Here is a 24,406-nt window from a genome sequence, read left to right on the forward strand (position 1 = left end):
GTTGTCCAATGTTGCAATGGTCTTCCAGGGAGTCTTTAGTCCTGTGTTACTTCCCTCTGTTGTCCAATGTTGCAATGGTCTTCCAGGGAGTCTTTACTCCTGTGTTACTTCCCTCTGTTGTTCCTAATGTTGCAATGAGTCTTCCAGGGAGTCTTTAGCTCCTGTGTTACTTCCCTCTGTTGTCCAATGTTGCAATGGTCCTTCCAGGGAGTCTTTACGTCCTGTGTTACTTCCCTCTGTTGTCCAATGTTGCAAATGGTCTTCCAGGGAGTCTTTACTCCTGTGTTACTTCCCTCTGTTGTCCAATGTTGCAATGGTCTTCCAGGGAGTCTTTAGTCCTGTGTTACTTCCCTCTGTTGTCCATGTTGCAATGGTCTTCCAGGGAGTCTTTAGTCCTGTGTTACTTCCCTCTGTTGTCCAATGTTGCAATGGTCTTCCAGGGAGTCTTTAGTCCTGTGTTACTTCCCTCTGTTGTCCAATGTTGCAATGGTCTTCCAGGGAGTCTTTAGTCCTGTGTTACTTCCCTCTGTTGTCCAATGTTGCAATGGTCTTCCAGGGAGTCTTTAGTCCTGTGTTACTTCCCTCTGTTTGTCCAATGTTGCAATGGTCTTCCAGGGAGTCTTTAGTCCTGTGTTACTTCCCTCTGTTGTCCAATGTTGCAATGGTCTTCCAGGGAGTCTTAGTCCTGTGTTACTTCCCTCTGTTTGTCCAATGTTGCAATGGTCTTCCAGGGAGTCTTTAGTCCTGTGTTACTTCCCTCTGTTGTCCAATGTTGCAATGTCTTCCAGGGAGTCTTTAGTCCTGTGTTACTTCCCTCTGTTGTCCAATGTTGCAATGGTCTTCCAGGGAGTCTTTAGTCCTGTGTTACTTCCCTCTGTTGTCCAATGTTGCAATGGTCTTCCAGGGAGTCTTTACTCCTGTGTTACTTCCCTCTGTTGTCCAATGTTGCAATGGTCTTCCAGGGAGTCTTTACGTCCTGTGTTACTTCCCTCTGTTGTCCGATGTTGCAATGGTCTTCCAGGGAGTCTTTAGTCCTGTGTTACTTCCCTCTGTTGTCCAATGTTGCAATGGTCTTCCAGGGAGTCTTTACTCCTGTGTTACTTCCCTCTGTTGTCCAATGTTGCAATGGTCTTCCAGGGAGTCTTTAGTCCTGTGTTACTTCCCTCTGTTGTCCAATGTTGCAATGGTCTTCCAGGGAGTCTTTAGTCCTGTGTTACTTCCCTCTGTTGTCCAATGTTGCAATGGTCTTCCAGGGAGTCTTTAGTCCTGTGTTACTTCCCTCTGTTGTCCAATGTTGCAATGGTCTTCCAGGGAGTCTTTAGTCCCTGTGTTACTTCCCTCTGTTGTCCAATGTTGCAATGGGTCTTCCAGGGAGTCTTTAGTCCTGTGTTACTTCCCTCTGTTGTCCAATGTTGCAATGGTCTTCCAGGGAGTCTTTAGTCCTGTGTTACTTCCCTCTGTTGTCCAATGTTGCAATGGTCTTCCAGGGAGTCTTTAGTCCTGTGTTACTTCCCTCTGTTGTCCAATGTTGCAATGGTCTTCCAGGGAGTCTTTACTCCTGTGTTACTTCCCTCTGTTGTCCAATGTTGCAATGGTCTTCCAGGGAGTCTTTACTCCTGTGTTACTTCCCTCTGTTGTCCAATGTTGCAATGGTCTTCCAGGGACTCTTTTACTCCTGTGTTACTTCCCTCTGTTGTCCAAATGTTGCAATGGTCTTCCAGGGACTCTTTACTCCTGTGTTACTTCCCTCTGTGGTCCAATGTTGCAATGGTCTTCTAGGGAGTATTTACTCCTGTGTTACTTCCCTCTGTTGTTCAATGTTGCAATGGTCTTCCAGGGACTCTTTACTCCTGTGTTACTTCCCTCTGTGTCCAATGTTGCAATGGTCTTCCAGGGAGTCTTTAGTCCTGTGTTACTTCCCTCTGTTGTCCAATGTTGCAATGGTCTTTCAGGGAGTCTTTACTCCTGTGTTACTTCCCTCTGTTGTCCAATGTTGCAATGGTCTTCCAGGGAGTCTTTAGTCCTTGTTACTTCCCTCTGTTGTCCAATGTTGCAATGGTCTTCCAGGGAGTCTTTACTCCTGTGTTACTTCCCTCTGTGTCAATGTTGCAATGGTCTTCCAGGGAGTCTTTAGTCCTGTGTTACTTCCCTCTGTTGTCCAATGTTGCAATGGTCTTCCAGGGAGTCTTTACTCCTGTGTTACTTCCCTCTGTTGTCCAATGTTGCAATGGTCTTCCAGGGAGTCTTTACTCCTGTGTTACTCCCTCTGTGGTCCAATGTTGCAATGGTCTTCCAGGGAGTCTTTAGTCCTGTGTTACTTCCCTCTGTTGTCCAATGTTGCAATGGTCTTTCAGGGAGTCTTTACTCCTGTGTTACTTCCCTCTGTTGTCCAATGTTGCAATGGTCTTCCAGGAGTCTTTAGTCCTGTGTTACTTCCCTCTGTTGTCCAATGTTGCAATGGTCTTCCAGGGAGTCTTTACTCCTGTGTTACTTCCCTCTGTTGTCCAATGTTGCAATGGTCTTCCAGGGACTCTTTACTCCTGTGTTACTTCCCTCTGTTGTCCAATGTTGCAATGGTCTTCCAGGGACTCTTTACTCCTGTGTTACTTCCCTCTGTGGTCCAATGTTGCAATGGTCTTCTAGGGAGTATTTACTCCTGTGTTACTTCCCTCTGTTGTCCAATGTTGCAATGGTCTTCCAGGGACTCTTTACTCCTGTGTTACTTCCCTCTGTGGTCCAATGTTGCAATGGTCTTCTAGGGAGTATTTACTCCTGTGTTACTTCCCTCTGTTGTTCAATGTTGCAATGGTCTTCAGGGAGTCTTTAGTCCTGTGTTACTTCCCTCTGTTGTCCAATGTTGCAATGGTCTTTCAGGGAGTCTTTACTCCTGTGTTACTTCCCTCTGTTGTCCAATGTTGCAATGGTCTTCCAGGGAGTCTTTAGTCCTGTGTTACTTCCCTCTGTTGTCCAATGTTGCAATGGTCTTCCAGGGACTCTTTACTCCTGTGTTACTTCCCTCTGTTGTCCAATGTTGCAATGGTCTTCCAGGGAGTCTTTAGTCCTGTGTTACTTCCCTCTGTGGTCCAATGTTGCAATGGTCTTCTAGGGAGTATTTACTCTGTGTTACTTCCCTCTGTTGTTCAATGTTGCAATGGTCTTCCAGGGACTCTTTACTCCTGTGTTACTTCCCTCTGTGGTCCAATGTTGCAATGGTCTTCCAGGGAGTCTTTAGTCCTGTGTTACTTCCCTCTGTTGTCCAATGTTGCAATGGTCTTTCAGGGAGTCTTTACTCCTGTGTTACTTCCCTCTGTTGTCCAATGTTGCAATGGTCTTCCAGGGAGTCTTTAGTCCTATGTTACTTCCCTCTGTTGTCCAATGTTGCAATGGTCTTCCAGGGAGTCTTTACTCCTGTGTTACTTCCCTCTGTGGTCCAATGTTGCAATGGTCTTCCAGGGAGTCTTTATAGTCCTGTTGTTACTTCCCTCTGTTGTCCAATGTTCCAATGGTCTTCCAGGGAGTCCTTTACTCCTGTGTTACTTCCCTCTGTTGTCCAATGTTGCAATGGTCTTCCAGGGAGTCTTTAGTCCTGTGTTACTTCCCTCTGCTGTCCAATGTTGCAATGGTCTTCCAGGGAGTCTTTACTCCTGTGTTACTTCCCTCTATTGTCCAATGTTGCAATGGTCTTCCAGGGAGTCTTTAGTCCTGTGTTACTTCCCTCTGTTGTCCAATGTTGCAATGGTCTTCCAGGGAGTCTTTACTCCTGTGTTACTTCCCTCTGTTGTCCAATGTTGCAATGGTCTTCCAGGGAGTCTTTACTCCTGTGTTACTTCCCTCTGTTGTCCAATGTTGCAATGGTCTTCCAGGGAGTCCTTTACTCCTGTGTTACTTCCCTCTGTTGTCCAATGTTGCAATGGTCTTCCAGGGAGTCTTTAGTCCTGTGTTACTTCCCTCTGTTGTCCAATGTTGCAATGGTCTTCCAGGGAGTCTTTAGTCCTGTGTTACTTCCCCTCTGTTGTCCAATGTTGCAATGGTCTTCCAGGGAGTCTTTACTCCTGTGTTACTTCCCTCTGTGGTCCAATGTTGCAATGGTCTTCCAGGGAGTCTTTACTCCTGTGTTACTTCCCTCTGTTGTCCAATGTTGCAATGGTCTTCCAGGGAGTCTTTAGTCCTGTGTTACTTCCCTCTGTTGTCCAATGTTCAATGGTCTTCCAGGGAGTCTTTACTCCTGTGTTACTTCCCTCTGTTGTCCAATGTTGCAATGGTCTTCCAGGGAGTCTTTAGTCCTGTGTTACTTCCCTCTGCTGTCCAATGTTGCAATGGTCTTCCAGGGAGTCTTTACTCCTGTGTTACTTCCCTCTATTGTCCAATGTTGCAATGGTCTTCCAGGGAGTCTTTAGTCCTGTGTTACTTCCCTCTGTTGTCCAATGTTGCAATGGTCTTCCAGGGAGTCTTTACTCCTGTGTTACTTCCCTCTGTTGTCCAATGTTGCAATGGTCTTCCAGGGAGTCTTTACTCCTGTGTTACTTCCCTCTGTTGTCCAATGTTGCAATGGTCTTCCAGGAGTCTTTACTCCTGTGTTACTTCCCTCTGTTGTCCAATGTTGCAATGGTCTTCCAGGGAGTCTTTAGTCCTGTGTTACTTCCCTCTGTTGTCCAATGTTGCAATGGTCCTTCCAGGGAGTCTTTAGTCCTGTGTTACTTCCCTCTGTTGTCCAATGTTGCAATGGTCTTCCAGGGAGTCTTTAGTCCTGTGTTACTTCCCTCTGTTGTCCAATGTTTGCAATGGTCTTCCAGGGAGTCTTTACTCCTGTGTTACTTCCCTCTGTTGTCCAATGTTGCAATGGTCTTCCAGGGAGTCTTTAGTTCCCTGTGTTACTTCCCTCTGTTGTCCAATATTGCAATGGTCTTCCAGGGAGTCTTTAGTCCTGTGTTACTTCCCTCTGTTGTCCAATGTTGCAATGGTCTTCCAGGGAGTCTTTACTCCTGTGTTACTTCCCTCTGTGGTCCAATGTTGCAATGGTCTTCCAGGGAGTCTTTAGTCCTGTGTTACTTCCCTCTGTTGTCCAATGTTGCAATGGTCTTCCAGGGAGTCTTTACTCCTGTGTTACTTCCCTCTGTTGTCCAATGTTGCAATGGTCTTCCAGGGAGTCTTTTAGTCCTGTGTTACTTCCCTCTGTTGTCCAATATTGCAATGGTCTTCCAGGGGGTCTTTAGTCCTGTGTTACTTCCCTCTTTTGTCCAATGTTGCAATGGTCTTCCAGGGAGTCTTTACTCCTGTGTTACTTCCTCTGTGGTCCAATGTTGCAATGGTCTTCCAGGGAGTCTTTAGTCCTGTGTTACTTCCCTCTGTTGTCCAATGTTGCAATGGTCTTCCAGGGAGTCTTTACTCCTGTGTACTTCCCTCTGTTGTCCAATGTTGCAATGGTCTTCCAGGGAGTCTTTAGTCCTGTGTTACTTCCCTCTGTTGTCCAATGTTGCAATGGTCTTCCAGGGAGTCTTTACTCCTGTGTTACTTCCCTCTGTTGTCCAATGTTGCAATGGTCTTCCAGGGAGTCTTTACTCCTGTGTTACTTCCCTCTGTTGTCCAATGTTGCAATGTCTTCCAGGAGTCTTTAGTCCTGTGTTACTTCCCTCTGTTGTCCAATGTTGCAATGGTCTTCCAGGGAGTCTTTACTCCTGTGTTACTTCCCTCTGTTGTCCAATGTTGCAATGGTTTTCCAGGGAGTCTTTAGTCCTGTGTTACTTCCCTCTGTTGTCCAATGTTGCAATGGTCTTCCAGGGAGTCTTTACTCCTGTGTTACTTCCCTCTATTGTCCAATGTTGCAATGGTCTTCCAGGGAGTCTTTACTCCTGTGTTACTTCCCTCTATTGTCCAATGTTGCAATGGTCTTCCAGGGAGTCTTTACTCCTGTGTTACTTCCCTCTGTTGTCCAATGTTGCAATGGTCTTCCAGGGAGTCTTTAGTCCTGTGTTACTTCCCTCTGTTGTCCAATGTTACAATGGTCTTCCAGGGAGTCTTTACTCCTGTGTTACTTCCCTCTGTTGTCCAATGTTGCAATGGTCTTCCAGGGAGTCTTTACTCCTGTGTTACTTCCCTCTGTTGTCCAATGTTGCAATGGTCTTCCAGGGAGTCTTTAGTCCTGTGTTACGTCCCTCTGTTGTCCAATGTTGCAATGGTCTTCCAGGGAGTCTTTACTCCTGTGTTACTTCCCTCTGTGGTCCAATGTTGCAATGGTCTTCTAGGGAGTATTTACTCCTGTGTTACTTCCCTCTGTTGTTCAATGTTGCAATGGTCTTCCAGGGACTCTTTACTCCTGTGTTACTTCCCTCTGTGGTCCAATGTTGCAATGGTCTTCCAGGGAGTCTTTAGTCCTGTGTTACTTCCCTCTGTTGTCCAATGTTGCAATGGTCTTTCAGGGAGTCTTTACTCCTGTGTTACTTCCCTCTGTTGTCCAATGTTGCAATGGTCTTCCAGGGAGTCTTTAGTCCTATGTTACTTCCCTCTGTTGTCCAATGTTGCAATGGTCTTCCAGGGAGTCTTTACTCCTGTGTTACTTCCCTCTGTGGTCCAATGTTGCAATGGTCTTCCAGGGAGTCTTTACTCCTGTGTTACTTCCCTCTGTTGTCCAATGTTGCAATGGTCTTCCAGGGAGTCTTTAGTCCTGTGTTACTTCCCTCTGTTGTCCAATGTTGCAATGGTCTTCCAGGGAGTCTTTACTCCTGTGTTACTTCCCTCTGTTGTCCAATGTTGCAATGGTCTTCCAGGGAGTCTTTAGTCCTGTGTTACTTCCCTCTGTTGTCCAATGTTGCAATGGTCTTCCAGGGAGTCTTTACTCCTGTGTTACTTCCCTCTATTGTCCAATGTTGCAATGGTCTTCCAGGGAGTCTTTAGTCCTGTGTTACTTCCCTCTGTTGTCCAATGTTGCAATGGTCTTCCAGGGAGTCTTTACTCCTGTGTTACTTCCCTCTGTTGTCCAATGTTGCAATGGTCTTCCAGGGAGTCTTTACTCCTGTGTTACTTCCCTCTGTTGTCCAATGTTGCAATGGTCTTCCAGGGAGTCTTTACTCCTGTGTTACTTCCCTCTGTTGTCCAATGTTGCAATGGTCTTCCAGGGAGTCTTTAGTCCTGTGTTACTTCCCTCTGTTGTCCAATGTTGCAATGGTCTTCCAGGGAGTCTTTAGTCCTGTGTTACTTCCCTCTGTTGTCCAATGTTGCAATGGTCTTCCAGGGAGTCTTTAGTCCTGTGTTACTTCCCTCTGTTGTCCAATGTTGCAATGGTCTTCCAGGGAGTCTTTACTCCTGTGTTACTTCCCTCTGTTGTCCAATGTTGCAATGGTCTTCCAGGGAGTCTTTAGTCCTGTGTTACTTCCCTCTGTTGTCCAATATTGCAATGGTCTTCCAGGGAGTCTTTAGTCCTGTGTTACTTCCCTCTGTTGTCCAATGTTGCAATGGTCTTACAGGGAGTCTTTACTCCTGTGTTACTTCCCTCTGTGGTCCAATGTTGCAATGGTCTTCCAGGGAGTCTTTAGTCCTGTGTTACTTCCCTCTGTTGTCCAATGTTGCAATGGTCTTCCAGGGAGTCTTTACTCCTGTGTTACTTCCCTCTGTTGTCCAATGTTGCAATGGTCTTCCAGGGAGTCTTTAGTCCTGTGTAACTTCCCTCTGTTGTCCAATATTGCAATGGTCTTCCAGGGAGTCTTTAGTCCTGTGTTACTTCCCTCTGTTGTCCAATGTTGCAATGGTCTTCCAGGGAGTCTTTACTCTTGTGTTACTTCCCTCTGTGGTCCAATGTTGCAATGGTCTTCCAGGGAGTCTTTAGTCCTGTGTTACTTCCCTCTGTTGTCCAATGTTGCAATGGTCTTCCAGGGAGTCTTTACTCCTGTGTTACTTCCCTCTGTTGTCCAATGTTGCAATGGTCTTCCAGGGAGTCTTTACTCCTGTGTTACTTCCCTCTGTTGTCCAATGTTGCAATGGTCTTCCAGGGAGTCTTTAGTCCTGTGTTACTTCCCTCTGTTGTCCAATGTTGCAATGGTCTTCCAGGGAGTCTTTACTCCTGTGTTACTTCCCTCTGTTGTCCAATGTTGCAATGGTCTTCCAGGGAGTCTTTAGTCCTGTGTTACTTCCCTCTATTGTCCAATGTTGCAATGGTCTTCCAGGGAGTCTTTACTCCTGTGTTACTTCCCTCTATTGTCCAATGTTGCAATGGTCTTCCAGGGAGTCTTTACTCCTGTGTTACTTCCCTCTGTTGTCCAATGTTGCAATGGTCTTCCAGGGAGTCTTTAGTCCTGTGTTACTTCCCTCTGTTGTCCAATGTTGCAATGGTCTTCCAGGGAGTCTTTAGTCCTGTGTTACTTCCCTCTGTTGTCCAATGTTGCAATGGTCTTCCAGGGAGTCTTTAGTCCTGTGTTACTTCCCTCTGTTGTCCAATGTTGCAATGGTCTTCCAGGGAGTCTTTACTCCTGTGTTACTTCCCTCTGTTGTCCAATGTTGCAATGGTCTTCCAGGGAGTCTTTAGTCCTGTGTTACTTCCCTCTATTGTCCAATGTTGCAATGGTCTTCCAGGGAGTCTTTACTCCTGTGTTACTTCCCTCTATTGTCCAATGTTGCAATGGTCTTCCAGGGAGTCTTTACTCCTGTGTTACTTCCCTCTGTTGTCCAATGTTGCAATGGTCTTCCAGGGAGTCTTTAGTCCTGTGTTACTTCCCTCTGTTGTCCAATGTTGCAATGGTCTTCCAGGGAGTCTTTAGTCCTGTGTTACTTCCCTCTGTTGTCCAATGTTGCAATGGTCTTCCAGGGAGTCTTTAGTCCTGTGTTACTTCCCTCTGTTGTCCAATGTTGCAATGGTCTTCCAGGGAGTCTTTACTCCTGTGTTACTTCCCTCTGTTGGATGGATGACTTTTCTTCATGTAGGTGGAGCTCCACTCAGGAGAAGATTTTTTGTCATAGGGGAGGGGAATTGGATGGTGAAAACATATTGCTAATGTTTTGGTTTGCTTGTTGGAGGGTTAGCCCAGGGATTCCGCTGCCTCTCATTGCTCTTTTTGGCTGAATGTGACCTTTTTCAGCACCTTTTTTTTCCTTTTCCACTCGCGCAACAGGAAAAAGGATAAAAAACCAGACGATATGTGTGTGTAGTATGTTGATGGTGACCATCTGTGGAGTTAAAGCCAGTGTTGAAAGACAAGACAGGAAGAAGGTGAGGGCTGGTAGCTGAGCTGCTATCGTGTATGAAGTTGATTATTATTTCTTTGTTCAGTGAAGTGGAAGGTTGTTTATATCAAGCACTTCTTTGCCTTTCTTGGTGCGCCAGCTTGCCGTCGCTCACAGCAGCGCTCACTTCCTTTTTCAGCCAGTTTATGTTCTTGTGTTTTTTTTCCTGTTGCTCCGTCTTCAGCATGATCACGCTCCACCCCTCCCCTCCTCTCCCCTCGGCTGCTGTTGCCTCCACACGTCTCCTCCCTGTGTTTCCTCATTACTCGCTCACTCCTCTGTCCGTGTGTGGGTGTTCGTTAACAGGCGGGACTTTCTCTTGCTTGTCTGCGATTGGTGGGCGTAGACACAGAAGGGTTGGCTGTACACTGTGTATAGTGCAAGAGAAAGCACGGATGGAGGAGGGGGGCAAAGAACTCCAGCAGGCTGGGGTCAGGGGAGAGTAGAGATGGAGTGCGTGGGTGTTTTTGTTTTGAGATGGCAGCGCCGGAAAGCCGGAGAGGAAGGAGTCAGCTTCTCCGTCCTGAGCTCATAGGCCCTGACTCCAATGCTCAGTCTCCCTTTGCCAAAGCAGCAGCTATCAATATTTTTTCCTTCTTCTGGTCCTGTTGTGCTGAGCTTTTCCCGCTTTTCCTCCTGTGCAGCTCTCGCTGCCCTCCCACCCAAATGCAGCCCACCCTTGCTCTTTGAGCCGGAGCCTCTTTTAGGCTGGCGACGCTGCGAGGGATGCTGGTGCTGCTTCCGCCAGCAACACCTTTCCCAAAAAAATATAGTAAACAAAGAATAGCCTTCTTTGGTGATGGTAAGTCACTTTCTGTCTTCTACTCAGACTTTTGAAAAAAAGAAGTCTTAAGTTGTTATTTTTGTAAGACAAATGAATCGATGTTTATCAAATACCTGGAATAGTTGATTGTAGATCTCATCTTGATCACTACAGATTACCATTTAGCTGCCAATTTGATATTATTGACAGGTAGCTGCCATGAATTTCCCTCTCAAATTGCACGTGACTGATGTTGTGATTGCTTAACTGGTTGCTAATTGTCACATGGCCAATCATATTTTCCTTTTGATGTACAAATGAAAAAGTATGTTGGGGCTATGCGTTTCTAAAAACACATTGAAGCAGTAAGATTTGACCACAGGCAGAATCTGTCTTTTGGAAAGTAAGTTTGCTGCTCACACTTTTCACAAAACACGGGGGGACAATGCTTGCCTGCGCTTGAAATGGTTTTTGTCATGCAGCTACACTGAGCTAGTAGTATTGGTACTTGGAGGATATACTTTATATTCCTTTCCTTTTCCAATTTGTAAAAAACTAATCATGTTTTTTTAGGCGGTGCTTGTCAGAGTATTACATGGTATATTGACCATATTCAAGCAGCGCCACCGGTCATATTTTCTCACCAAAAAAAGAATGCTTAAAATAATTTCGGTTAAAGTCTTATAAAGCTGCTTTAGCTGTTGTGCTGCATAATAATCTGCATAAAGCCACAGCTTTGCTTTCCCAAAGCAGATTTGATGATGGTTTGGTGGTTCTCTAAACAACTCTCCTCCATTAGAGATGGTGTTCCAAGTGAGCAACACTTGTCTTACTTATCCTGCCTGTGCTCATCTGAGCAGAGACATTTTCACAATCAGCATCATTCTACTTCCTCCAATGCCACACATAGGTACTCACCTTTAGTAAACTTTGTTAAAATGATAAGAGTTGCACCCAGGAGTGTGTAGAAAAACACAAGAACCATTAATTTCCCACCTTCCTTAGTGCGGATTTAGATGGTTTGAAAATGTGCATTTTTGGTGCTAGCTTTGTCACTATCTCTGGAGGCGGGAAGTCTGTATTTAGATATGTATTATTATTTGATGGGTTCCCTTTGCCATACTTTTATACTTTATTGCCTTCCAGAATCCTGGAAAATGTCATCTGACCATCTGGAGCGTATGTTTAGAGGGCCACCGAGCTCCCAATTGCCTCACTAGCTGATAGAAGCATTTCATTTGTTTTGCTCCCTTCTGAGAAAATCCTCTTTGTTTTGTCTTGTGCACATTTCCTCCTGGACTATAGCCTAGACCACCATCTGGACTCGCATTGGTAACTTTGGAGTTTAGAACTTGGCCTGTTTTTACCTGTCGAGCAGACGTGCTTTCTAAAAAGGTGGATTCTTTCATCAAACGACACTCCATCACGCTTTCTGCCATTGTTTGTTGGCGGCAGTCTGCGGCTCAGTTGCCCTGCTTGGCCACAACAGAGCACTAATGAGCCTTCCTATCATGTGTGGCCAGAGAGAAGGTTGCCTCTGCTAGATCTCCCCTGCAGACTTTCCATTCCTCATTAGTTCTTCTTTGAATGCCATGTCACTTTCTGGTCTGTTGTTTTCTTTACACACTATACTCAGGGCATTGAATCCATCACTCACAAGTGAACTGTTTGGAATGTCATACTTACCATATTGATTCTCAATGAATAGAGTTGTCCTATCTAAGTCTGGGAACATGAACCGAGGAAGCCTGCTCAGATGAGTGGCAAAAACATCTTGTAAAACAATCTGAACTCTCCAGTTGAAATGGTTTCAATGCTGGGAGAATACAATGATCTGGGGGAATGAGAATATTCACAGGCATCTTACACACTATACTTTGTAAAACCTTACATCTTGTACAGCCAACAATTGTATATAGAATGTGCACTTGAAATTCCAGCAAAAAACAAAGTTTATTATAAACCGCTATTACTGTATCACAAGATAATGCTCTTTTTGCTACTTTATTTTTGCATCTCTTCTCCACCCAAAGGGCATCTGGCGAATTCCAGTAGATGAGATTGATCGACCAGGAAGTTTTGCATCTCATATGAACCGATCCATTGTCCTCTTGCTAGAGGTGCTCTCAAAGCTTAAAGATCACGACACCTTGCTGAAAGTCTCGTTCATGCTGCAGAGAACCCCTGATCAGGGAAAGTAAGGAGCCACTTCCTGTCACACTGATGTGTTATAGACTTCATACACTTGTGTTTGTTCTTTGACATCTCTCTTCTCTCCTCCTTTCTCCCATCAAGGAAATATTTACGTGATGTTGATCGCCAGCTTTTGGCAAAGAGAGCGTTTTTCCTGAATGTAAAAGTCCTGGAGGACAATCTAAACAGTCTCACTGGGGTAAGAAAGCATCATTTACAATATACAGGAGGTCCTCTGTTTACCAACGACTTCCATTCCTATGACGCGTTTAAATCGATAGTGCAAGTTGCAACATATACCTAATAATACATTTGGACCACGGCAATTAGTTTTGGTTTTACCTACTCGCCCTCTGTCATGAACACAATATAATAGTACTTTTGGATGGCAATGTAATTCTGCTCCTTAACATCTCATGCCAGGGAATAAGAACACTCAACACAAGGGATAAGTTTTGTCAAAGTAGTGATTCAGCAAGTATTCTGAGCATTCTTATTGGAGCCTTTTGGAGATGCTAACATGAAAACACATGTTACCAGAAGCAGTTCTAGCTGTGCCCCACTACCCCAAAAAGAAGAATGAAACAAGATGAAACAAAAATGTTGCTGTTTGGCCACAATACCCAGCAATATGTTTGGAGGAGAAAAGGTGAGACCTTTAATCCCAGGAACACCAACCTACCGTCAAGCATGGTGGTGGTAGTATTATGCTCTGGGCCTGTTTTGCTGCCAATGGTACTGCTGCTTTAAATGGGACAATGAAAAAGGAGGACTACCTCCAAATTCTTTAGGACAAGCTAAAATCATCAGGGGGGAGGTTGGGTCTTGGGCGCAGTTGGGTGTTCCAACAGGACAATGACCCCAAACACACCTCAAAAGTGGTAAAGGGATGGCTAAATAAGCTAGAATGAAGGTTTTAGAATAGCCTTCCCAAAGTCCTGACTTAAAGGTGTGGACAATGCTGAAGAAACAAGTCCATGTCAGAAAAGCAACACATTTAGCTGAACTGCAGCAATTTTGTGGTGAAAAATGTGCACAGAAGCTTGTGGATGGCTACCAAAAGCGCCTTATTGCAGTAAAACTTGCCAAGGGACATGTAAGCAAACATGAACATTGCTGTATGTATACTTTTGACACAGCACATTTTCAGTAGAGCCATAATAAATTCATAAAAGAAGCCAACATCATTCATGAATGTTTTTTGTGAGCAACAAGTATGTGCTCCAATCACTACATCACAAAAAAATAAGAGTTATAGAAATAATTGGAAAGTCAAGACAGCCATGACGTGATGTTCTTTACAAGTGTACGTACACTTTTGACCACCACTGTATGCGTTCTTGTCTTACTTAAAGATTGGGGATGATAAGCAAAACCTGAAATAAAAGGGCAGTTTCCCTTTAAGTTGAATATAAATGTGTATGTTTGCCATAACCAGGAAACACAGTATGCCAAAAATGGAGGACCTCCTGTCCACTGAAAACCACACCCTATTCTTGCTGTTAATGACCGCTTATGTTCTCCTTGAAGGTGCAGCTTTCCAAAGCAGCTACCGCCTCCATGGGGGAAATGACCACTACGGCCGTATCCAACAGGCCAAGTTCTGAGGACAGCAAACATGCCTTGCCTAAAAAGGCAGGGCTTACAGAAGTCTCCTGTACCACTAACACAGGGCCCAAGGACACCACCCAAGCACAAATCACTCCACCCGCAATATCTACAGATAAAGGTAGCAAGGTAGAGAATCTGCTGGGAAAAGTGGATCTTCCTGGGAGTGAGGGGCCCAGAACAAGGCAAGAGGAACCGATGGATTTGGAATCAGGCCATTGGAGGAAGGCAACTACAGCCACAGATACTCAGGGCAGAAAAAGCGAGGTCTGTACCTCTCTGGGCTTAATGGATTCACAGCATAAAGCGCCTGACATTAGCCGGACATCAGAGCTGTCCCTGGAGGAGCTCAGTATTAGTTCTCGGCAGCAGCAGCTCCAATCCGCGGCAGCCAAGGTCACTATCACTGATCAGGGTTTAATACGAAGACCTAACAGAAAAAGGAAACTTTTAGAGGACGTGGAGTCGGGAAAAACCCTGCTGCTTGACGCTTACAGGGTGTGGCAGCAAGGCCAGAAAGTCATGACGTACGACCTGGGCCGCATTGAAAAGATCATGTCGGAGACCTACATGCTCATAAAACAGGTAAATCTCCTTCAAACCTGCCACACCACATGGAAACACTCTTTAGTATCATTCACACTTCTCTCTGGCTGCTTTTACTAAGTCATGCATGCTTTTAATGAGCTCCTCTTATTCATGAAACACATTTTGTCATCCAGCCTTTAAAGAACTGGGGGTTTCCTTCATTTAGTTTTCAAATCCTATATTGCAGTCCCAAGTTTTGGTTGGTAGTAGCTCTCATATCTAGGTACAGTTTATTTTGCTTTTTAATGGTGTTTTTGAGCAAAACATGTTGCTAAACAACCTTCAGTGCCGACTACTGGCTGTCGCTACAGAACATCAGGTTATTGAGCTGCAGATCAATGTTGGCCCTGCAGAAGCTGGAGTGCTGAGGCAGGAGAGCAAAAGAGAGGAAGAGGACAGCGCTCTAGAAATATCATTCACTTCACTTCACTCTCATTCTTACTCACACATACACACTACAGGAGAGTTGACAGACTTACTTGAAAGCATGTTGCTGTTAGCTTGAATTCATCCCAGTTAGTCTTGATTAAATATGATATTATTTGCACAAACTGGTCAGGCTCCAGGTCTTGTTGCCTTTTTCACTTTGTTGTCCCCCAACCTCTATAACCCCTCCTATTTTGTTGGTGGCTGTGCATATTTGTAATATTTGTCCTTATTTGGCTCCCCTAAAGTACACATGTGTTCTTAGATTTGGTCTTGCAGAGTAAAGCATTTCTTAGCCTGCCCTCGCCTCATATTTTAAAAGCCACCTTTTTACAATAATGTAAAGTTGGGTTGCATAATAAAGACAATATATGGTATAAATGTTGCTGATGATGGACCTTTAATACTTTGGTTATAATGTGATAATGCATGTTGTTGACACATTCTAGCCGTGTCTTGCAAATGTATATGTGGCAGGCAAACAAAGTCCTAATTCTCGCTAGTGCAGTTTCTAAGTCCTTAATCCTCGCCTCAATGACGGCAAATATCATTATTTCTAGCGCTCTTGGATGTAAACAGAGATCAATACAAATAACAACTGTAATGACGAGTTCAGCCTCAGTATAAAGTTGATACTATAGTATTAGATCAAAGTTTTTTTTAATTGTTATTGTATTGCTTACAAACTCAGGAAATAAGAGCTAATAGTAGTTTTTGCTTTTGTTTACTTATTTGGCACTATTGACTTAATATAAATTTTTTATTTAGTAAAAGGGGAAACAGAAATGATTGAATAATAATATTAATTGATATTAGTACACTGCCATCTTGTGTTTTTTCAAATGTTGTGATCAAAAGACTCAGGAAATGTTTTTGTATGATTATTGGTATGACTGATGCTGACCCTGTACCCACTTGGCATTTGATTAATACCCAAATTTGTAATATCGGGCCAAACTAAGGATTATAATTGTTAAGATTTTTACAATTCCAATTCCATTTTCAAATCTGCTTAATGATTCAATTATTTATTGATTCCCATTTAGATAAAAGGATGACAAACGAGTTGATTAGCGTTAACATTGTTTAGTTTAAAAGAAACATTAATTTACAAACTCATCAGGGAGGTCTTAAGAGGACCACGACCTCCGTGGGGTGCCTGGGTCAGGACTTAAAATGTGAAAATAACCATAACATGATAGTATATTATAATGCAACAATACAATTAATAGTGGGGAAAAAAACATAAAATGATTATCTTTAAGAGAATATATGAGCTGACCACTCCAAATTAAAACTACGTCAGCAATTCTCCAACCATCAGCTATAAACATTAACTGTTATTTTACAGAAAAATAATTGTAACCGTTTTTTTTTTTCTTTTTCAATTATATGAGATTTTCCCAACTAATTATGGTGGCTCTGCTGTCAAGGCTAATTTTCATTCAGGTAGAGGTGAGAAGAAGTATACATTTTATGCAGACATGTAATAATAGCAGCTTTTGCAACGAGATGTTCACAGGACAGCAAAGTTATTTGCAGTCCAACACTGCTGCCGCTGCTGCTGGAGACTCACTTTGGGCTCGGACGGGATCAAAAACGCGTCACCGTGTGTGTTAATGTTTCTGGTAGTATTTCCTCTCTTTGAAGAAGTATCCGCCCTGTAAGTGATGCAAGTTGCCCTGTTGTCATCATTTACAACCTTTATTTGAAACCAGATAAGAAACCCATTGAGATCAAAATCTCTTCCACCAGGGTGACCCGGCCGAGGGGTCAACAGCAGGTCACAGAGCAGTAAATACCTTAAGACGTACATTTTAAAATGCATAAAACAATAACTGATTGACACCTTTTAAAAACACAGTCTCTGGCTGCCTGTCCCTCAGGATAGAAGGGAAGTCCCCAAATGGAAGTAGTTCAGAGAGTTTCTGCAATGCCAAAAGCTGTTTTGCCAAATTCCAATTTCTCGTGAATAACTCCAGCTTTTGTGCCACTTCCTCAATCCTGAACAAAACTGGCAATAGGTTCCCAGGACTAGGAGCCCTTTCTAAACAAGAACCGGTTTGCAATTCCCATCCCGTCCCAAACTTGTGTGAAAAATATCCAAACAACAGAAGAATGAGTGCTAGTTACATTGGAACTGAAGTGTTTAGAACCATGTTATAACAAAAAAGTAACCATCTATTAACAGTAAATTATCAAGTAGATTAATAAATGTTTTGAGAAAATATTGCAACTGGAAATGACACAACATGTTACCAAATACGTTTCTGACCCGTTTTGAAATGCTTCTATTTTTATTTATATGCCAAAAAATATATCGTGATACATATCATTTTTGTAAGGCAGTGTGATGTATGTTGTAATGTAAGCCATGTCACTCGCACTGTGATATATGTTGTAATGTAAGCCATGTCGCCCGTGATATATGTTGTAATGTAAGCCATGTCACCCGCACTGTGATATATGTTGTAATGTAAGCCATGTCGCCCGTGATATATGTTGTAATGTAAGCCATGTCACCCGCACTGTGATATATGTTGTAATGTAAGCCATGTCGCCCGTGATATATGTTGTAATGTAAGCCATGTCACCCGCACTGTGATATATGTTGTAATGTAAGCCATGTCACTCGCACTGTGATATATGTTGTAATGTAAGCCATGTCACCCACACTGTGATATATGTTGTAATGTAAGCCATGTCACCCACACTGTGATATATGTTGTAATGTAAGCCATGTCACCCACACTGTGATATATGTTGTAATGTAAGCCATGTCACCCACACTGTGATATATGTTGTAATGTAAGACATGTCACCCACACTGTGATATATGTTGTAATGTAAGCCATGTCACCCACACTGTGATGTATGTTGTAATGTAAGCCATGTCACCCGCACTGTGATATATGTTGTAATGTAAGACATGTCACCCGCACTGTGATATATGTTGTAATGTAAGCCATGTCGCCCGTGATATATGTTGTAATGTAAGCCATGTCACCCGCACTGTGATATATGTTGTAATGTAAGCCATGTCACTCGCACTGTGATATATGTTGTAATGTAAGCCATGTCACCCACACTGTGATATATGTTGTAATGTAAGCCATGTCACCCACACTGTGATATATGTTGTAATGTAAGCCATGTCACCCACACTGTGATATATGTTGTAATGTAAGCCATGTCACCCACACTGTGATATATGTTGTAATGTAAGCCATGTCACCCACACTGTGATATATGTTGTAATGTAAGCCATGTCACCCACACTGTGATATATGTTGTAATGTAAGCCATGTCACCCACACTGTGATATATGTTGTAATGTAAGCCATGTCACCCACACTGTGATATATGTTGTAATGTAAGCCATGTCACTCGCACTGTGATATATGTTGTAATGTAAGACATGTCACCCGCACTGTGATATATGTTGTAATGTAAGACATGTCACCCGCACTGTGATATATGTTGTAATGTAAGACATGTCACCCACACTGTGATATATGTTGTAATGTAAGACATGTCACCCACACTGTGATATATGTTGTAATGTAAGCAGTGTCACCCACACTGTGATATATGTTGTAATGTAAGCCATGTCACCCACACTGTGATATATGTTGTAATGTAAGCCATGTCACCCACACTGTGATATATGTTGTAATGTAGGCCATGTCACCCACACTGTGATATATGTTGTAATGTAAGCCATGTCACCCACACTGTGATATATGTTGTAATGTAAGCCATGTCACCCGTGATATATGTTGTAATGTAAGCCATGTCACCCGCACTGTGATATATGTTGTAATGTAAGCCATGTCACCCACACTGTGATATATGTTGTAATGTAAGCCATGTCACCCGCACTGTGATATATGTTGTAATGTAAGCCATGTCACCCACACTGTGATATATGTTGTAATGTAAGCCATGTCGCCCACACTGTGATATATGTTGTAATGTAAGCCATGTCACCCGTGATATATGTTGTAATGTAAGCCATGTCACCCACACTGTGATATATGTTGTAATGTAAGCCATGTCACCCGCACTGTGATATATGTTGTAATGTAGGCCATGTCACCCACACTGTGATATATGTTGTAATGTAAGCCATGTCACCCACACTGTGATATATGTTGTAATGTAAGCCATGTGACCCGTGATATATGTTGTAATGTAAGACATGTCACCCACACTGTGATATATGTTGTAATGTAAGCCATGTCACCCGTGATATATGTTGTAATGTAAGCCATGTCACCCGCACTGTGATATATGTTGTAATGTAAGCCATGTCACCCACACTGTGATATATGTTGTAATGTAAGCCATGTCACCCGCACTGTGATATATGTTGTAATGTAAGCCATGTCACCCACACTGTGATATATGTTGTAATGTAAGCCATGTCACCCACACTGTGATATATGTTGTAATGTAAGCCATGTCACCCACACTGTGATATATGTTGTAATGTAAGCCATGTCACCCACACTGTGATATATGTTGTAATGTAAGCCATGTCACCCGCACTGTGATATATGTTGTAATGTAGGCCATGTCACCCACACTGTGATATATGTTGTAATGTAAGCCATGTCACCCACACTGTGATATATGTTGTAATGTAAGCCATGTCACCCACACTGTGATATATGTTGTAATGTAAGCCATGTCACCCACACTGTGATATATGTTGTAATGTAAGCCATGTCACCCGCACTGTGATATATGTTGTAATGTAGGCCATGTCACCCACACTGTGATATATGTTGTAATGTAAGCCATGTCACCCACACTGTGATATATGTTGTAATGTAAGCCATGTCACCCGTGATATATGTTGTAATGTAAGACATGTCACCCACACTGTGATATATGTTGTAATGTAAGCCATGTCACCCACACTGTGATATATGTTGTAATGTAAGCCATGTCACCCACACTGTGATATATGTTGTAATGTAAGCCATGTCACCCACACTGTGATATATGTTGTAATGTAAGCCATGTCACCCACACTGTGATATATGTTGTAATGTAAGCCATGTCACCCACACTGTGATATATGTTGTAATGTAAGACATGTCACCCGCACTGTGATATATGTTGTAATGTAAGCCATGTCACCCGCACTGTGATATATGTTGTAATGTAAGCCATGTCACCCACACTGTGATATATGTTGTAATGTAAGCCATGTCACCCACACTGTGATATATGTTGTAATGTAAGCCATGTCACCCACACTGTGATATATGTTGTAATGTAAGCCATGTCACCCACACTGTGATATATGTTGTAATGTAAGCCATGTCACCCACACTGTGATATATGTTGTAATGTAAGCCATGTCGCCCACACTGTGATATATGTTGTAATGTAAGCCATGTCGCCCACACTGTGATATATGTTGTAATGTAAGCCATGTCACCCACACTGTGGTATATGTTGTAATGTAAGCCATGTCACCCACACTTTGATATATGTTGTAATGTAAGCCATGTCACCCGCACTGTGATATATGTTGTAATGTAAGCCATGTCACCCACACTGTGATATATGTTGTAATGTAAGCCATGTCACCCACACTGTGATATATGTTGTAATGTAAGCCATGTCACCCACACTGTGATATATGTTGTAATGTAAGCCATGTCACCCACACTGTGATATATGTTGTAATGTAAGCCATGTCACCCACACTGTGATATATGTTGTAATGTAAGCCATGTCACCCGCACTGTGATATATGTTGTAATGTAAGCCATGTCACCCACACTGTGATATATGTTGTAATGTAAGCCATGTCACCCACACTGTGATATATGTTGTAATGTAAGCCATGTCACCCACACTGTGATATATGTTGTAATGTAAGCCATGTCACCCACACTGTGATATATGTTGTAATGTAAGCCATGTCTCCCACACTGTGATATATGTTGTAATGTAAGCCATGTCACCCACACTGTGATATATGTTGTAATGTAAGCCATGTCACCCACACTGTGATATATGTTGTAATGTAAGCCATGTCACCCACACTGTGATATATGTTGTAATGTAAGCCATGTCGCCCGCACTGTGATATATGTTGTAATGTAGGCCATGTCGCCCGTGATATATGTTGTAATGTAAGCCATGTCGCCCGTGATATATGTTGTAATGTAAGCCATGTCACCCACACTGTGATATATGTTGTAATGTAAGCCATGTCACCCGCACTGTGATATATGTTGTAATGTAAGCCATGTCACCCACACTGTGATATATGTTGTAATGTAAGCCATGTCACCCACACTGTGATATATGTTGTAATGTAAGCCATGTCACCCACACTGTGATATATGTTGTAATGTAGGCCATGTCGCCCGTGATATATGTTGTAATGTAGGCCATGTCGCCCGTGATATATGTTGTAATGTAAGCCATGTCACCCGCACTGTGATATATGTTGTAATGTAAGCCATGTCACCCACACTGTGATATATGTTGTAATGTAAGCCATGTCACCCACACTGTGATATATGTTGTAATGTAAGCCATGTCACCCACACTGTGATATATGTTGTAATGTAAGCCATGTCACCCGCACTGTGATATATGTTGTAATTTAAGCCATGTCACCCACACTGTGATATATGTTGTAATTAAGGCCATGTCGCCCGTGATATATGTTGTAATGTAGGCCATGTCGCCCGTGATATATGTTGTAATGTAAGCCATGTCACCCGCACTGTGATATATGTTGTAATGTAGGCCATGTCGCCCGTGATATATGTTGTAATGTAGGCCATGTCGCCCGTGATATATGTTGTAATGTAAGCCATGTCGCCCGTGATATATGTTGTAATGTAGGCCATGTCGCCCGTGATATATGTTGTAATGTAAGCCATGTCACCCACACTGTGATATATGTTGTAATGTAAGCCATGTCACCCACACTGTGATATATGTTGTAATGTAAGCCATGTCACCCACACTGTGATATATGTTGTAATGTAAGCCATGTCACCCACACTGTGATATATGTTGTAATGTAAGCCATGTCACCCACACTGTGATATATGTTGTAATGTAAGCCATGTCACCCACACTGTGATGTATGTTGTAATGTAAGCCATGTCACCCACACTGTGATGTATGTTGTAATGTAAGCCATGTCACCCGCACTGTGATGTATGTTGTAATGTAAGCCATGTCACCCACACTGTGATATATGTTGTAATGTAAGCCATGTCACCCGCACTGTGATGTATGTTGTAATGTAAGCCATGTCACCCGCACTGTGATGTATGTTGTAATGTAGGCCATGTCACCCACACTGTGATATATGTTGTAATGTAGGCCATGTCGCCCGTGATATATGTTGTAATGTAAGCCATGTCGCCCGTGATATATGTTGTAATGTAAGCCATGTCGCCCGTGATATATGTTGTAATGTAAGCCATGTCGCCCGTGATATATGTTGTAATGTAAGCCATGTCGCCCGTGATATATGTTGTAATGTAAGCCATGTCGCCCGTGATATATGTTGTAATGTAGGCCATGTCGCCCACACTGTGATATATGTTGTAATGTAAGCCATGTCGCCCGTGATATATGTTGTAATGTAAGCCATGTCGCCCGTGATATATGTTGTAATGTAGGCCATGTCGCCCGTGATATATGTTGTAATGTAAGCCATGTCACCCACACTGTGATATATGTTGTAATGTAAGACATGTCACCCGTGATATATGTTGTAATGTAGGCCATGTCGCCCGTGATATATGTTGTAATGTAAGCCATGTCGCCCGTGATATATGTTGTAATGTAGGCCATGTCGTCCGTGATATATGTTGTAATGTAAGCCATGTCGCCCGTGATATATGTTGTAATGTAAGCCATGTCGCCCGTGATATATGTTGTAATGTAAGCCATGTCACCCACACTGTGATATATGTTGTAATGTAAGACATGTCACCCGTGATATATGTTGTAATGTAGGCCATGTCGCCCGTGATATATGTTGTAATGTAAGCCATGTCGCCCGTGATATATGTTGTAATGTAGGCCATGTCGTCCGTGATATATGTTGTAATGTAAGCCATGTCGCCCGTGATATATGTTGTAATGTAAGCCATGTCGCCCGTGATATATGTTGTAATGTAAGCCATGTCGCCCGTGATATATGTTGTAATGTAGGCCATGTCACCCGTGATATATGTTGTAATGTAGGCCATGTCGCCCGTGATATATGTTGTAATGTAAGCCATGTCACCCACACTGTGATATATGTTGTAATGTAAGCCATGTCACCCACACTGTGATATATGTTGTAATGTAGGCCATGTCGCCCACACTGTGATATATGTTGTAATGTAGGCCATGTCGCCCGTGATATATGTTGTAATGTAGGCCATGTCGCCCGTCCCTTTTTGCAGCCAATACTCCCTCCAGCCCTGGCCTAGGCTGCACGTCCGCCTCCATCTTTGTTTGTACACCGACATGTCCTCACCTTTTTGTCTGCTCTTAGACACAGGTGTACCGGGACGTCAACATTGAAATGTGTACAATGTGGGAAATGGATACAAAGCTGGGCCGCCTAGCAACAGAATGAATACACTTATAAAAGAGTAGTAAAAGTAGTTTGAAATTAATTGAAAGCAGATGAAAGTGTAAACTATTGAAGGACATCCAAAGCCAAATATCTCCCAACAGGCTGCTAGAAGACAAGAGTTGTGTGGACATGATTCCTGTTCATTGCTCCATGTTTCGCTGTAGTTGAGCTTGACAACAGCCACCTAGCAAGCGTCCAGTCCCAGCACACAGAGCCTTGCTGCACTGGTGCTCCAATCATGTCTGGCTCACAACTTCATAATCAAAGCACATAATCAGGCCATGGACATTGACATGCAATATGCATGCATACATTGTAAAATAATACATTTTGCATAAGCAGGTAAAAAGAAAGATGACTAAAGATGCAAACTGTTCTAATGTGGCTATTCTGACTGTTCTCTTACTTTAGGTTGATGAGGATGTGGCTCTGGACCAAGCTGTGAAGTTTTGCCAGATTCAGCTGGCTACTTCTACCCAAAGACAGGTACAGACAACTCATCTTTCTTATTTCACTGCTTCTTGGCACCCCTGTGGTGCCCACTTTCATTGCCCAGTCACACGGTCACTTCGGTCTTACTTCACGCCACACTCCTGGTGTTCAGCTTCCAAGATTTCTGCTTTTAAAGGCCAGTGTGTTACCTCATAACGACTTGAAACAACAACATACAACTATCATAAGGGGACATTGTGTAATATTTTTCGGAGCTCTGATTTATCTGGAAGCAATCACCACGCCTATTATGGAGCTATGTGCAGAATCACTTTCAATCAGTGCAGGGCTGACAAAAACAATCTCAAGTGGCTTAAATCTTTGATGATTTAACCATTTTTCCTGCATCCTTGGTATATTTATAACAATATAAGTAGGGATGCAACGATGAAGCGGTTTTACCATTAACCATGATTTAAATCACACTACACCTTGTGTTTCAGTCCTCCTTACTCCCGTATAAACGGACAATATGTTATTTTCGGCACATGGCACGAATACAA

At 43.1% G+C, this 24,406-nt stretch overlaps 1 protein-coding gene across 3 annotated transcripts in view; it reads left to right on the top strand.

Moving 5' to 3' along the window:
• Positions 1 to 8,920: 8,920 nt before the first annotated feature.
• Positions 8,921 to 24,406, top strand: part of LOC133556865 (calcineurin-binding protein cabin-1-like) — a 40,121-nt gene continuing 24,635 nt past the window's right edge. Inside the window, exons 1-6 of one of the 3 annotated variants that reach the window (XM_061907194.1) lie at positions 8,924 to 9,196; positions 9,855 to 10,012; positions 12,007 to 12,170; positions 12,269 to 12,365; positions 13,697 to 14,359; positions 23,823 to 23,897. In XM_061907194.1, coding sequence (XP_061763178.1) covers positions 10,010 to 10,012; positions 12,007 to 12,170; positions 12,269 to 12,365; positions 13,697 to 14,359; positions 23,823 to 23,897 — 1,002 coding nt within the window. In that variant the 5' untranslated portion in view covers positions 8,924 to 9,196; positions 9,855 to 10,009. Of the gene's footprint in view, positions 9,197 to 9,854; positions 10,013 to 12,006; positions 12,171 to 12,268; positions 12,366 to 13,696; positions 14,360 to 23,822; positions 23,898 to 24,406 lie in introns of all 3 variants that reach the window. The other 2 variants (XM_061907193.1, XM_061907192.1) reach the window with 2 other exon arrangements.

The sequence above is a fragment of the Nerophis ophidion genome, linkage group LG07, assembly GCF_033978795.1.
Source record: "Nerophis ophidion isolate RoL-2023_Sa linkage group LG07, RoL_Noph_v1.0, whole genome shotgun sequence".
Taxonomy (NCBI): Eukaryota; Metazoa; Chordata; class Actinopteri; order Syngnathiformes; family Syngnathidae; genus Nerophis; species Nerophis ophidion.